At 41.1% G+C, this 13,473-nt stretch overlaps 1 protein-coding gene across 3 annotated transcripts in view; it reads left to right on the top strand.

Moving 5' to 3' along the window:
- Positions 1-13,473, top strand: part of LOC139757314 (gametogenetin-binding protein 2) — a 158,829-nt gene that overhangs the window by 53,882 nt on the left and 91,474 nt on the right. For all 3 annotated transcript variants that reach the window (XM_071677713.1, XM_071677715.1, XM_071677714.1), the window contains exons 4-5: positions 6,549-6,786; positions 6,904-7,088. In XM_071677713.1, the coding sequence (XP_071533814.1) occupies positions 6,549-6,786; positions 6,904-7,088 (423 nt within the window). The remainder of the gene's footprint in view (positions 1-6,548; positions 6,787-6,903; positions 7,089-13,473) is intronic.

The raw sequence follows: 13,473 nt of genomic DNA on the forward strand, positions 1-13,473 counted from the left end.
CAATTTGGTCTCCCTCTTCTCCTCGTTCCCTCCACCTCCGACACATATATCCTCTTGGTCAATCTTTCCTCACTCATTCTCTCCATGTGCCCAAACCATTTTAAAACACTCTCTTCTACTCTCTCAACCACGCTCTTTTTATTTCCACACATATCTCTTATCCTTACGTTACTTACTCGATCAAACCACCTCACACCACACATTGTCCTCAAACATCTCATTTCCAGCACATCCATCCTCCTGCGCACAACTCTATCCATAGCCCACGCCTCGCAACCATACAACATTGTTGGAACTACTATTCCTTCAAACATACCCATTTTTGCTTTCCGGGATAATGTTCTCGACTTCCACACATTTTTCAAGGCTCCCAAAATTTTCGCCCCCTCCCCCACCCTATGATCCACTTCCGCTTCCATGGTTCCATCCGCTGACAGATCCACTCCCAGATATCTAAAACACTTCACTTCCTCCAGTTTTTCACCATTCAAACTCACCTCCCAATTGACTTGACCCTCAGCCCTACTGTACCTAATAACCTTGCTCTTATTCACATTTACTCTTAGCTTTCTTCTTCCACACACTTTACCAAACTCCGTCACCAGCTTCTGCAGTTTCTCACATGAATCCGCCACCAGCGCTGTATCATCAGCGAACAACAACTGACTCACTTCCCAAGCTCTCTCATCCCCAACAGACTTCATACTTGCCCCTCTTTCCAAGACTCTTGCATTTACCTCCCTAACAACCCCATCCATAAACAAATTAAACAACCATGGAGACATCACACACCCCTGCCGCAAACCTACATTCACTGAGAACCAATCACTTTCCTCTCTTCCTACACGTACACATGCCTTACATCCTCGATAAAAACTTTTCACTGCTTCTAACAACTTGCCTCCCACACCATCACATATACATGTATATATATATAAATGCCCGTTTATGCACATACATATCAATATATACATACATATACATACACATACACATATATACACTGTGTATATTCATACTTGCTTGCCTTCATCCATTCCTGTCTCTACCATGCCCCACAGGTAACAGCATCACTGCACCCCACTTCAGTGAGGAAAACAGACAAAAAAGGCCTCATCTGTTCACACTCTGTCTCTAGCAGTCATATGTAATGCACCAAAACCACAGCTCCCTATCCACATCCAGGCCCCACAGACCTTTCCATGGTTTACCTCACACATTTCACGTGCCCTGGTTCAGTCCATTGACAGCATGTTGACCCAGGTATACCACATTGTTCTGGTTCACTCTGTTCCTTGCATAGCTCTCACCTTCCTGTGTTTTCAGGCCCCATTCGCTCAAAATCTTTTTCGCTCCATCCTTCCGCCTCCAGTTTGGTCTCCCGCTTCTCTATGTTCCTTCCACCTCTGACACATATATCCTCTTTGTCAACCTCTCCTCACTTATTCTCTCCAAACCATTTCAACACGCTCTCTTCTGCTCTCTCAACCACACCATTTCCACACATCTCTCTTCCCTTTTCATTACTTAAACGATCAAACCACCTCACACCACCTATTGTCCTCAAGCATTTCATTTCCAACACATCCACCCTCCATTGTCCAACCCTATCTACAGCCCATACCTCACAACTGTATAACATTGTTGGAACTACTGTTCCTTCAAATATACCCAATTTTGCTCTCCGAAATGATGTTCTCTCTTTCCATGCATTCTTCATTCTTTCCAGAACCTTTGCCCCCTCCCCCACCTCATGACTTGCTTCCGCTTCCATGATTTCATCCGATGCTAAGTCCACTTCTGGATATAGACTGACAAAAGATGAGAGCAAATGAAATGGTTGGGTGAGGAATGAGATGTATTTAAGGAAGCAGTAATGCATGTGGCCTGAGAAAGGTGGGAGGTGCTAAGATTAGAAAGGATAGTGAGTGGTGGGATGAAGAAGTAAAGTTGTTAGTGAAAGAGGAAAGGGAGGCATTTGGACAATACTTACAAGTAAGGGGTGCAAATGACTGGGAGATGTATAAAAGAAGGTGGCTGGAGGTCAGGATGGAAGGTGCCTGGGTTGAAAAAGAGGACAAGTGAGAATTGGGGTGAAAGAGTATCATAGATATTATGTAGAGTAAAATGATGTTTTGGAAGGAGGTAGATAATGTAAGATGGGAAAAATGGGAACATCAGTGAAGGGGGCTAATGGGTAGGTAATAACAAGTAGTGGTGATGTGAGGAGATGGAGTATTTTGAAGGTTTGTTAAATGTGTCAAATGATAGAGTGGCATATATAGGGTGTTTGGGTCGAGGTGGTGTGCAAAGTGAGAGGGTTAGGGTTAGATGATAGAGTAGCAGATATAGGGTGTTTGGCTCGAGGTGGTGTACAAAGTGAGAGAGTTAGGGAGAATGATTTGGTAAACAGAGAAGAGGTAGTGAAAGCTTTGCAGAAGATGAAAACCGGTAAGGAGGCGGGTTTGGATGGTATTGCAGTGGAATTAATTAAAAAAGGGGGTGACTGTGTTGTTGACTGGTTGGTAAGGATATTTAATGCATGTATGACTCATGGTGAAGTACCTGAGGATTGGCGGAATGCATGCATAGTGCCATTGTACAAAGGTAAAGGGGATAAAGGTGAGTGCTCAAATTACAGAGGTATAAGTACGGTTAGTATTCCTGGAAAATTATATGGGAGGGTATTGATTGAGAGGGTGAAGGCATGTACAAAGCATCAGATTGGGGAAGAGCAGTGTGGTTTCAGAAGTGGTAGAGGATGTGTGAATCAGGTGTTTGCTTTGAAGACTGTATGTGAGAAATACTTAGAAAAACAAATGGATTTGTATGTAGCATTTATGGATCTGGAGAAGGCATATGATAAGAGTTGATAGAGATGTTCTGTGGAAGGTATTAAGAGTATATGGTGTTGGAGGTAAGTTGTTAGAAGCAGTGAAATGTTTTTATCGAGGATGTAAGGCTTGTGTATGAGTAGGAATAGAGGAAAGTGATTGGTTCTCAGTGAATGTAGGTTTGCGGCAGGGGTGTGTGATGTCTCCATGGTTGTTTAATTTGTTTATGGATGGGGTTGTTAGGGAGGTGAATGCAAGAGTTTTGGAGAGAGGAGGAAGTATGCAGTCTGGTGTGGATGAGAGGGCTTGGGAAGTGAGTCAGTTGTTGTTCGCTGATGATACAGCTCTGGTGGCTGATTTGTGTGAGAAACTGCAGAAGCTGGTGACTGAGTTTGGTAAAGTGTGTGAAAGAAGAAAGCTAATGTTAAATGTGAATAAGAGCAAGGTTATTAGATACAGTATGGTTGAGGGACAAGACAATTGGGTGGTAATTTTGAATGGAGAAAAACTGGAGGAAGTGAAGTGTTTTAGATTTCTGGGAGTGGATTTGGCAGCGGATGGAACGATGGAAGCGTAAGTGAGTCACAGGGTGGGGATGGGGTGAAAGTTTTGGGAGTGTTGAAAAATGTGTGGAAGTCGAGAACATTGTCTTGGAAAGCAAAAATGGGAATGTTTGAAGGAATCATGGTTCCAACAGTGTCATATGGTGGGGGGGGGGGGGGGGGGGGGGGGGTTGTGCGAAGGAGGATGGATATGTTGGAAATGAGGTGCTTGAGGATATGTGGTGTGAGGTGGTTTGATTGAGTAATTAAATGATGTATGATAATAAAAAGTGTGTGTTTGAGAGAGCAGAAGAGGGTGTTTTGAAATGGTTTGGCCACATGGAGAGAATGAATGAGGAAAGATTGACAAAGAGGATATATGTGACAGAGGTGGAGGGAACGAAGAGAAGTGGGAGACCTAATTGGAGGGAGAAGGATGGAGTGCAAAAGATTTTGAGCAATCGGAGCTTGAACATGCAGGAGGGTGAAAGCTGTGCAAGGAGTAGAGTGAATTGGAACGATGTGGTGTACCAGGGTTGACATGCTGTCAGTTGATTGAACCAGGGCATGTGAAACGTCTGGGGTAAACCATAGAAAGTTTTGTGGGGCCTGGATGTGGAAAGGGAGCTGTGGTTCTGGTGTATAACACATGACAGCTAGAGACTGAGTGTGAACGAATGTGGCCTTTGTTATCTTTTCCTAGTGCTACTTCGTGCATGTGCGGGGGTGGGGAGGGTTGTCATCTCATGTGTGGCCAGATGGCGACGGGAATGAATAAAGGTAGCAAGTATGAATTTTGTGTATAGGTATGTATATGTGTGTGTGTGGATGTGTATGTGGGTGGGTTGGGCCATTCTTTCATCTGGTTCCTTGCCCTACCTTGCTAATGTGGGAGACAGCAACAAAGTATGATAATGAAAAAAAGAATGAGTGGGTGGGTCTTTCTTCATCTCTTTCCTGATGCTACCATGCTGACGATGATCAAATATGATAAATAGAAAACCTGGGGATAGGGGAGAAAGAATACTTCCCACGTATTCCCTGCGTGTCGTAGAAGGCGACTAAAAGGGGAGGGAGCGGGGGGCTGGAAATCCTCCCCTCTCATTTTTTTTTTTTTTTTTTTTTTCCCAAAAGAAGGAACAGAGAAGGGGGCCAGGTGAGGATATTCCCTCTAAGGCCTAGCTCTCTGTTCTTAACGCTACCTCGCTAATGCGGGAAATGGCGAATAGTATGAAAGAAAGAAAAAGATATATAACATTTGCTAGTTTCTGTTCAATTGGTCCCTGACCATCCAATAGAGATTTGTCGAATATTTTTGTTATGGGGTATATCAGCTGTCTCCTGACCTCTTTTAAAGTCAAAGTCATGGAACTAAGTTATCTGGGCTGTTGGATTTGTTAGGATTTGATTAATTCTGGTATTTAAGCACTCCAAAGCTCTTTATTTCTCTCACTTTCAACTCTTTTCATCAGATACTTGAAACATTTTCGTTGTTTGCAGTATTCGTGATGTCTTTTTCATTTGTGAATATGAAGTTAAAGGAATAATTTAGTTTTATAGCTATTTTCTTGTTGTCAGTAGTTCGTGTGCCGTGTTCGTTTCATAATGGTCCAATTCCTTCTTTTACTGTCTTCCTTTGTCTTATGAATTTGAAGAATTCCGTAGGAGTATTCTTGACTTTCAAGGAAATTCTTTTTCTTCCTCGTGATTACTGTGATCACCGTACACTCTCATTGGATTTTGATTAATTCCTGGCGATTTTCATCAGTTCCCGTTGATTTGAATTTCTTATGTGTTTTCTTTTGGCAAATTAGTCCTGTTATTCTCCTATTCATCCCTGATGTTTTTGAAATATTTCAAGTTCTTTTCTTGATTCATGGATTATGATCATTTTCAAATTCAAGTTGTGTGTTTTTAGAATTATTCCACATTTCCTCTACTGTTTGAACGTCAAGAACTTTTGTCTGTTTGGTAATGCAAATCTCATGTCTAATGTTTTCAAGATTAGCTCGTGTGTAACTTGGGATCAAGATTTTGTTGTCATTTACATCATTCTGAATTTATCTCTGATCTAATCAAACTGTGATTGCTGCATGACAAAGTCTCACTTACTTCGCATGAGTTGATTAAGTTTGTGTCAGTGGTGAGGACAAGATCAAGAATGTTTTTACCTCTAGTTGGTTTTTTAATAAATTGATATAGAAAAGTCTCTTCAATCAGTTCCGTTAGTTCCATTCCCTTTCTGTCACCTGTCAACGTGTTCCAGTATATGTTTGGATTGTTGAAGTGTCCTACTATTATAACTTCTTTACTGTTTACTATAGTTTCGATTATCGTCGTCATCTCTTTACTTAGGAGGTCTGGAAATTACACTGACGTAGTTTACTTTTGATTTTTGGTAGTGTCAGTATAGAGTAGTAAGTGTGTGTCTGCTTTGCGTATCTTAATAGCATTTAGATTGTTATCAACGTAGATCAAAAGTCCACCACCTACCCTGTATAAGCAGTCTTTCGTAAATAGTTTGTATCTAGGTATTGCAAACTCGATTAAGTGTTTATTCTCAGAGTTTACTCACTTTTCTTTATTGCAATAATATTTAGTTTTTCAGTAACTGCATAGGATATATTTTTCAGATGAAATATATAAATAATTTAATGTCTAATAGACATATTGAAAACACCTAAAACTCGCTACACTATACATGATAAGAATATTTCTATAGAAAAGTGGAAAATAACTCTGTCCAGATATTACAAGTGAATGTTTATTATTTTCAGTAATGTATTGATGGCCTGGGTAGTCTTGGGTTGTTACAAAAGAAAATTTAGAAGTTCTGTGTCTGAGGATAGTAGGTGTTCTAAATATTTAGAACAGGTTTCTACTTTGTCTAGAAGGTATGTCACTATGGAAGTGGAAGCCTTCTTTTAATGTATATCAAGCATCCATAGATGTAGAAATGTGTTAATTGCCTCTTTTGTTGAAAGGCATACTTCTTCAGTAACATTTTCATGCATTGTTATAGGTTTTGGCACCAAAAGGCATGGAGATAGTTGGTGGTCACCATTTGGTTAAGGAAAACAGTACTTTTTCCTTTCATTAGCAAATGCAGCAAGTGAACTGTTATATATACATAAATACAATTTTATGACAAAGTTATTTCTTTTACAAACAGGTTAGCTCTAAGTGTAGTGCTAGATAACATCCCTAAATTGAAGAAATCTGGGCGGTGTGTGCTTCACTCCATGGAAGGAGTCAGGTGTCGTCCTGGTGGGCGTTCATGGCGGGATGTATGGGAAGTGATGGATAGCACCTGTAGAGACACTGTTACTCTGGTCTGTGCTGACCATCTTTTGACCACCCTTGATAATTACCTCCGTAAACATCGATTTTGCCAAGAGTGTAAGAACAAGGTAAATTCATCTTAGTGTCTTCATTGTAGTGTTGATGTTATTCTTGAAAATTATGTTGAAGTTTTAACATTGGAAATGAATAATGCGTTGTTGTTAAATATTGTTTTTGTGTTCTAGGTGCATAGAGCATTTGACATCTTAGTTGGGCACATAACTATAGATCCAGCAAAGGAAAAGGGGTATGTTGCTTCCTTGTATGCGGGGATTCGCCGCTGTGAAAATAAGAGACACATTCATGTGCCTGCTGATACTGATTACATAACTCACATCATCACAAGAGCAGAACCAGAACTTCAAGGAAGGTGAGATTTTGGAAATAATCTTGATTTTTACTTGTACTCGTCATGATTATTTTTCCTGCAGATTTCATCTGGAATTATGTATATTTTAGTTTTATATCAATGTGGTAATAAAAAGAGTGTGGTTGAGAGAGCAGAAGAGGGTGTTTTGAAATGGTTTGGTCACATGGAGAGAATGAGTGAGGAAAGATTGACAAAGAGGATATATGTGTCAGAGGCGGAGGGAATGAGGAGAAGTGGGAGACCAATTTGGAGGTGGAAAGATGGAGTGAAAAAGATTTTTTGTGATTGGGGCCTGAACATGCAGGAGGGTGAAAGGCATGCAAGGAATAGAGTGAATTGGAACGATGTGGTATACTGGGGTCAACGTGCTGTCAATGGATTGAACCAGGGCATGTGAAGCGTCTGGGGTAAACCATGGAAAGTTCTGTGGAGCCTGGATGTGGAAAGGGAGCTGTGGTTTTGGTGCATTATACATGACAGCTAGAGACTGAGTGTGAACGAATGGGGCCTTTGTTGTCTTTCCTAGCACTACCTCACGCACATGCGGGGGAAGGGGGTTTTCATTTCATGTGTAGCAGGGTGACGACAGGAATGAATAAGAGCAGACAGTATGAATTATGTACATGTGTATATATGTATATGTCTGTGTGTGTGTATATATATGTATATGTTGAGATGTATAGGTATGTACATGTGCGTGTGTGGACGTGTATGTATATACATTTGTATGTGGGCGGGTCGGGCCATTCTTTTGTCTGTTTCCTTGCGCTACCTCGCTACTGTGGGAGACAGTGACAAAGTATAATAAATAAATAAATCAATGCTTTACCTACTTACCCACTTTACCTACAGTTACCAAACCATACAACTGCATGTCCAAGCTTGTGATGTCATGGCATGGCATTGAGTTGGTTCTAAGTAGCTCTCCTCTCAAGATTGGTTAATTGACCTCTGGCTTATGTATCTGGAATCATGAAGTGATTTTTTAAAAAGAAAATGGGAAGAGAAGGCAAGTAATGCTTATGTAAGGAAAAATGAACCAACATTATGGTGTAAGTCAACTTTTGAGTTTGCTTGGGAGAGTTGATAAGTCAGACCACTTTTGACTCAACCTTGTCCAGTAAGGATGCAGAGCCAGAACCACTTCAGATGTGAGAGCAGTACTTCATAGAGAGATGGATCAAACTTAGCTGTTCCTGTAATGTATATGCATTATGACAAAGCATGCCCAAAATAGTGATTAAACCATAATGGATGCTCAAAAGGAATTAGAGCACTGGATTTAAATGGATGCTAAGAACGCTGTGTTTCCGACTCACTCATGAAAAATCTCGTATATCTTTACTTAGTGCTAGTGAAAGAGAAAAGAGAGATATATGGGTGGTACTTACTGGAAAGGAGTGCAAATGATTAACAAAGGCAGAAGAGAAAACAGCAGGTCAAGATAAAGCTGGAGGGGTTGAAAAGAGGGCAAACTAGAGTTAGTGTGAGAGAATATCGGTAAACTTTAGGGAGGGTAATATATTTTGGAAGGAGGTAAGTTATGTGCAAAAACAAGAGAACAAATGGGGACATTGGTGAAGGGAGCAAATGGGAAGTGTTAACAGGCATTGATGAAGATAGGAAGAGATGGAGTGAGTCTTTTGAGGGATTGTCAAATGTGATTTATGATAGCGTGGCAGATGTGGGGTATTTGGTTCATGGTGTTATGCAAAGTGAGAGAGCCATGAGGTTTGGTGAAGAGAGAAGAGGTGGTGAAAACTTGGAATGTGGCAAGGGGGCTGGAGTGGATGGTATCACAGTTGAATTTCTTAAGGAAGGGGGTGACTGTTGTTGATTTGTTAGATGGGATTTTCAGTGTATATATGGATCATGGTGAGGTGCCTGAAGATTGATGAAATGTATGTATAATGCCAGTGCATAAAGGCAAGGGTGATAAAGGTGAAAGTTCAAACTACATAGATATAAGCTTGTCGAATGTAGCTGGTATGGGAGGGAAGTGTTGAGGGGATGGAGATATGTACAGAGCACATGCAAGCAATAATGCATTGTACAAAATAACAGTTGGATATCAGTCAGTTTCTGACCATTTTGCAGAAATGACCACATAAGTTGTTGCATAGTCAGTTTTACTGTCCGATCATATTTTTAGCTTGCGTAACCAAGCTAGTCCTTCTCCAAGGCCAGGCCTTCCTGAGGCTTCAAAAAGTCACTCAAAATTGTCATGTATAGAAGTGGATAAGAAATTACTAGTTCCCTTCCTTCTGTTGCTGTTCTTCAAAGTAGTAAAATTTGATTTACTAAGATTTCCTAGCGATGACAGATGAAGAGCAATAATGAAAATTTTGCCAGAAAAATTAAATCCTCGGCACATAAGCTACATCATCACATCATTTTATTTGTGCCTTGACCATTGGATAAAAATATTTATTTATTTTTTTTTTTTTGTTTTTTTGCTTTGTCGCTGTCTCCGCGTTTGCGAGGTAGCGCAAGGAAACAGACGAAAGAAATGGCCCAACCCACCCCCATACACATGTATATACATACGTCCACACACGCAAATATACATACTTACACAGCTTTCCATGGTTTACCCCAGACGCTTCACATGCCTTGATTCAATCCACTGACAGCACGTCAACCACGGTATACCACATCGCTCCAATTCACTCTATTCCTTGCCCTCCTCTCACCCTCCTGCATGTTCAGGCCCCGATCACACAAAATCTTTTTCACTCCATCTTTCCACCTCCAATGTGGTCTCCCTCTTCTCCTTGTTCCCTCCACCTCCGACATATATATCCTCTTGGTCAATCTTTCCTCACTCATTCTCTCCATGTGCCCAAACCATTTCAAAACACCCTCTTCTGCTCTCTCAACCACGCTCTTTTTATTTCCACACATCTCTCTTACCCTTACGTTACTTACTCGATCAAACCACCTCACACCACACATTGTCCTCAAACATCTTATTTCCAGCACATCCATCCTCCTGCGCACAACTCTATCCATAGCCCACGCCTCGCAACCATACAACATTGTTGGAACCACTATTCCTTCAAACATACCCATTTTTGCTTTCCGAGATAATGTTCTCGACTTCCACACATTCTTCAAGGCCCCCAGAATTTTTGCCCCCTCCCCCACCCTATGATCCACTTCCGCTTCCATGGTTCCATCCGCTGCCAGATCCACTCCCAGATATCTAAAACACTTCACTTCCTCCAGTTTTTCTCCATTCAAACTCACCTCCCAATTGACTTGACCCTCAACCCTACTGTACCTAATAACCTTGCTCTTATTCACATTTACTCTTAACTTTCTTCTTTCACACACTTTACCAAACTCAGTCACCAGCTTCTGCAGTTTCTCACATGAATCACCCACCAGCGCTGTATCATCAGCGAACAACAACTGACTCACTTCCCAAGCTCTCTCATCCCCAACAGACTTCATACTTGCCCCTCTTTCCAAAACTCTTGCATTCACCTCCCTAACAACCCCATCCATAAACAAATTAAACAACCATGGAGACATCACACACCCCTGCCGCAAACCTACATTCACTGAGAACCAATCACTTTCCTCTCTTCCTACACGTACACATGCCTTACATCCTCGATAAAAACTTTTCACTGCTTCTAACAACTTGCCTCCCACACCATATATTCTTAATACCTTCCACAGAGCATCTCTATCAACTCTCTCATATGCCTTCTCCAGATCCATAAATGCTACATACAAATCCATTTGCTTTTCTAAGTATTTCTCACATACATTCTTCAAAGCAAACACCTGATCCACACATCCTCTACCACTTCTGAAACCACACTGCTCTTCCCCAATCTGATGCTCTGTACATGCCTTCACCCTCTCAATCAATACCCTCCCATATAATTTACCAGGAATACTCAACAAACTTATACCTCTGTAATTCGAGCACTCACTCTTATCCCCTTTGCCTTTGTACAATGGCACTATGCACGCATTCCGCCAATCCTCAGGCACCTCACCATGAGTCATACATACATTAAATAACCTTACCAACCAGTCAACAATACAGTCACCCCCTTTTTTAATAAATTCCTCTGCAATACCATCCAAACCTGCTGCCTTGCCGGCTTTCATCTTCCGCAAAGCTTTTACTACCTCTTCTCTGTTTACCAAATCATTTTCCCTAACCCTCTCACTTTGCACACCACCTCGAGCAAAACACCCTATATCTGCCACTCTATCATCAAACACATTCAACAAACCTTCAAAATACTCACTCCATCTCCTTCTCACATCACCACTACTTGTTATCACCTCCCCATTTGCGCCCTTCACTGAAGTTCCCATTTGCACCCTTGTCTTACGCACTTTATTTACCTCCTTCCAGAACATCTTTTTATTCTCCCTAAAATTTAATGATACTCTCTCACCCCAACTCTCATTTGCCCTTTTTTTCACCTCTTGCACCTTTCTCTTGACCTCCTGTCTCTTTCTTTTATACATCTCCCACTCAATTGCATTTTTTCCCTGCAAAAATCGTCCAAATGCCTCTCTCTTCTCTTTCACTAATACTCTTACTTCTTCATCCCACCACTCACTACCCTTTCTAATCAACCCACCTCCCACTCTTCTCATGCCACAAGCATCTTTTGCGCAATCCATCACTGATTCCCTAAATACATCCCATTCCTCCCCCACTCCCCTTACTTCCATTGTTCTCACCTTTTTCCATTCTGTACTCAGTCTCTCCTGGTACTTCCTCACACAAGTCTCCTTCCCAAGCTCACTTACTCTCACCACCCTCTTCACCCCAACATTCACTCTTCTTTTGTGAAAACCCATACAAATCTTCACCTTAGCCTCCACAAGATAATGATCAGACATCCCTCCAGTTGCACCTCTCAGCACATTAACATCCAAAAGTCTCTCTTTCGTGCGCCTGTCAATTAACACGTAATCCAATAATGCTCTCTGGCCATCTCTCCTACTTACATAAGTATACTTATGTATATCTCGCTTTTTAAACCAGGTATTCCCAATCATCAGTCCTTTTTCAGCACATAAATCTACAAGCTCTTCACCATTTCCATTTACAACACTGAACACCCCATGTATACCAATTATTCCCTCAACTGCCACATTACTCACCTTTGCATTCAAATCACCCATCACTATAACCCGGTCTCGTGCATCAAAACCACTAACACACTCATTCAGCTGCTCCCAAAACACTTGCCTCTCATGATCTTTCTTCTCATGCCCAGGTGCATATGCACCAATAATCACCCATCTCTCTCCATCAACTTTCAGTTTTACCCATATTAATCGAGAATTTACTTTCTTACATTCTATCACATACTCCCACAACTCCTGTTTCAGGAGTACTGCTACTCCTTCCCTTGCTCTTGTCCTCTCACTAACCCCTGACTTTACTCCCCAGACATTCCCAAACCACTCTTCCCCTTTACCCTTGAGCTTCGTTTCACTCAGAGCCAAAACATCCAGGTTCCTTTCCTCAAACATACTACCTATCTCTCCTTTTTTCGCATCTTGGTTTCATCCACACACATTTAGGCACCCCAATCTGAGCCTTCGAGGAGGATGAGCACTCCCCGCGTGACTCCTTCTTCTGTTTCCCATTTTAGAAAGTTAAAAAAAAAAATGCAAGGAGGGGAGGATTTCTGGCCCCCCCTCCCATCCCCTCTAGTCGCTTTCTACGACACGCGAGGAATGCATGGGAAGTATTCTTTCACCCCTATCCCCAGGGATAATATATATATATATATATATATATATATATATATATATATATATATATATATATATATATATATATTTATATATATTTTTTTCATATTGTTTCATACTATTCGCCATTTCCCGCATTAGCGAGGCAGCGTTAAGAACAGAGGACTGGGCCTTTGAGGGAATATCCTCAACTGGCCCCCGTCTTTGTTCCTTCTTTTGGAAAATTAAAAAAAAAAAGAGAGGGGAGGGTTTCCAGCCACCCGCTCCCTCCCCTTTTAGTCGCCTTCTACGACATGCAGGGAATACGTGGGAAGTATTTTTTCTCCCCTATCCCCAGGGATAATATATATATATATATATATATATATATATATATATATATATATATATATATATATATATATCCCTGGGGATATTTTATCCCTGGGGATAGGGGATTAAGAATACTTCCCATATATATATATAATCCTATATAATATATATAATCCTCCCCTCTCAATTTTTTTTAATTTTCCAAAAGAAGGAACAGAGAAGGGGGCCAGATGAGGATATTCCCTCAATGGCCCAATCCTCTGTTCTTAACGCTACCTCGCTAATGCGGGAAATGGCGAATGGTTTGAAAAAAAAAAAAAAATATATATAT

This window comes from Panulirus ornatus, chromosome 25, assembly GCF_036320965.1.
Source record: "Panulirus ornatus isolate Po-2019 chromosome 25, ASM3632096v1, whole genome shotgun sequence".
Classification (NCBI taxonomy): Eukaryota; Metazoa; Arthropoda; class Malacostraca; order Decapoda; family Palinuridae; genus Panulirus; species Panulirus ornatus.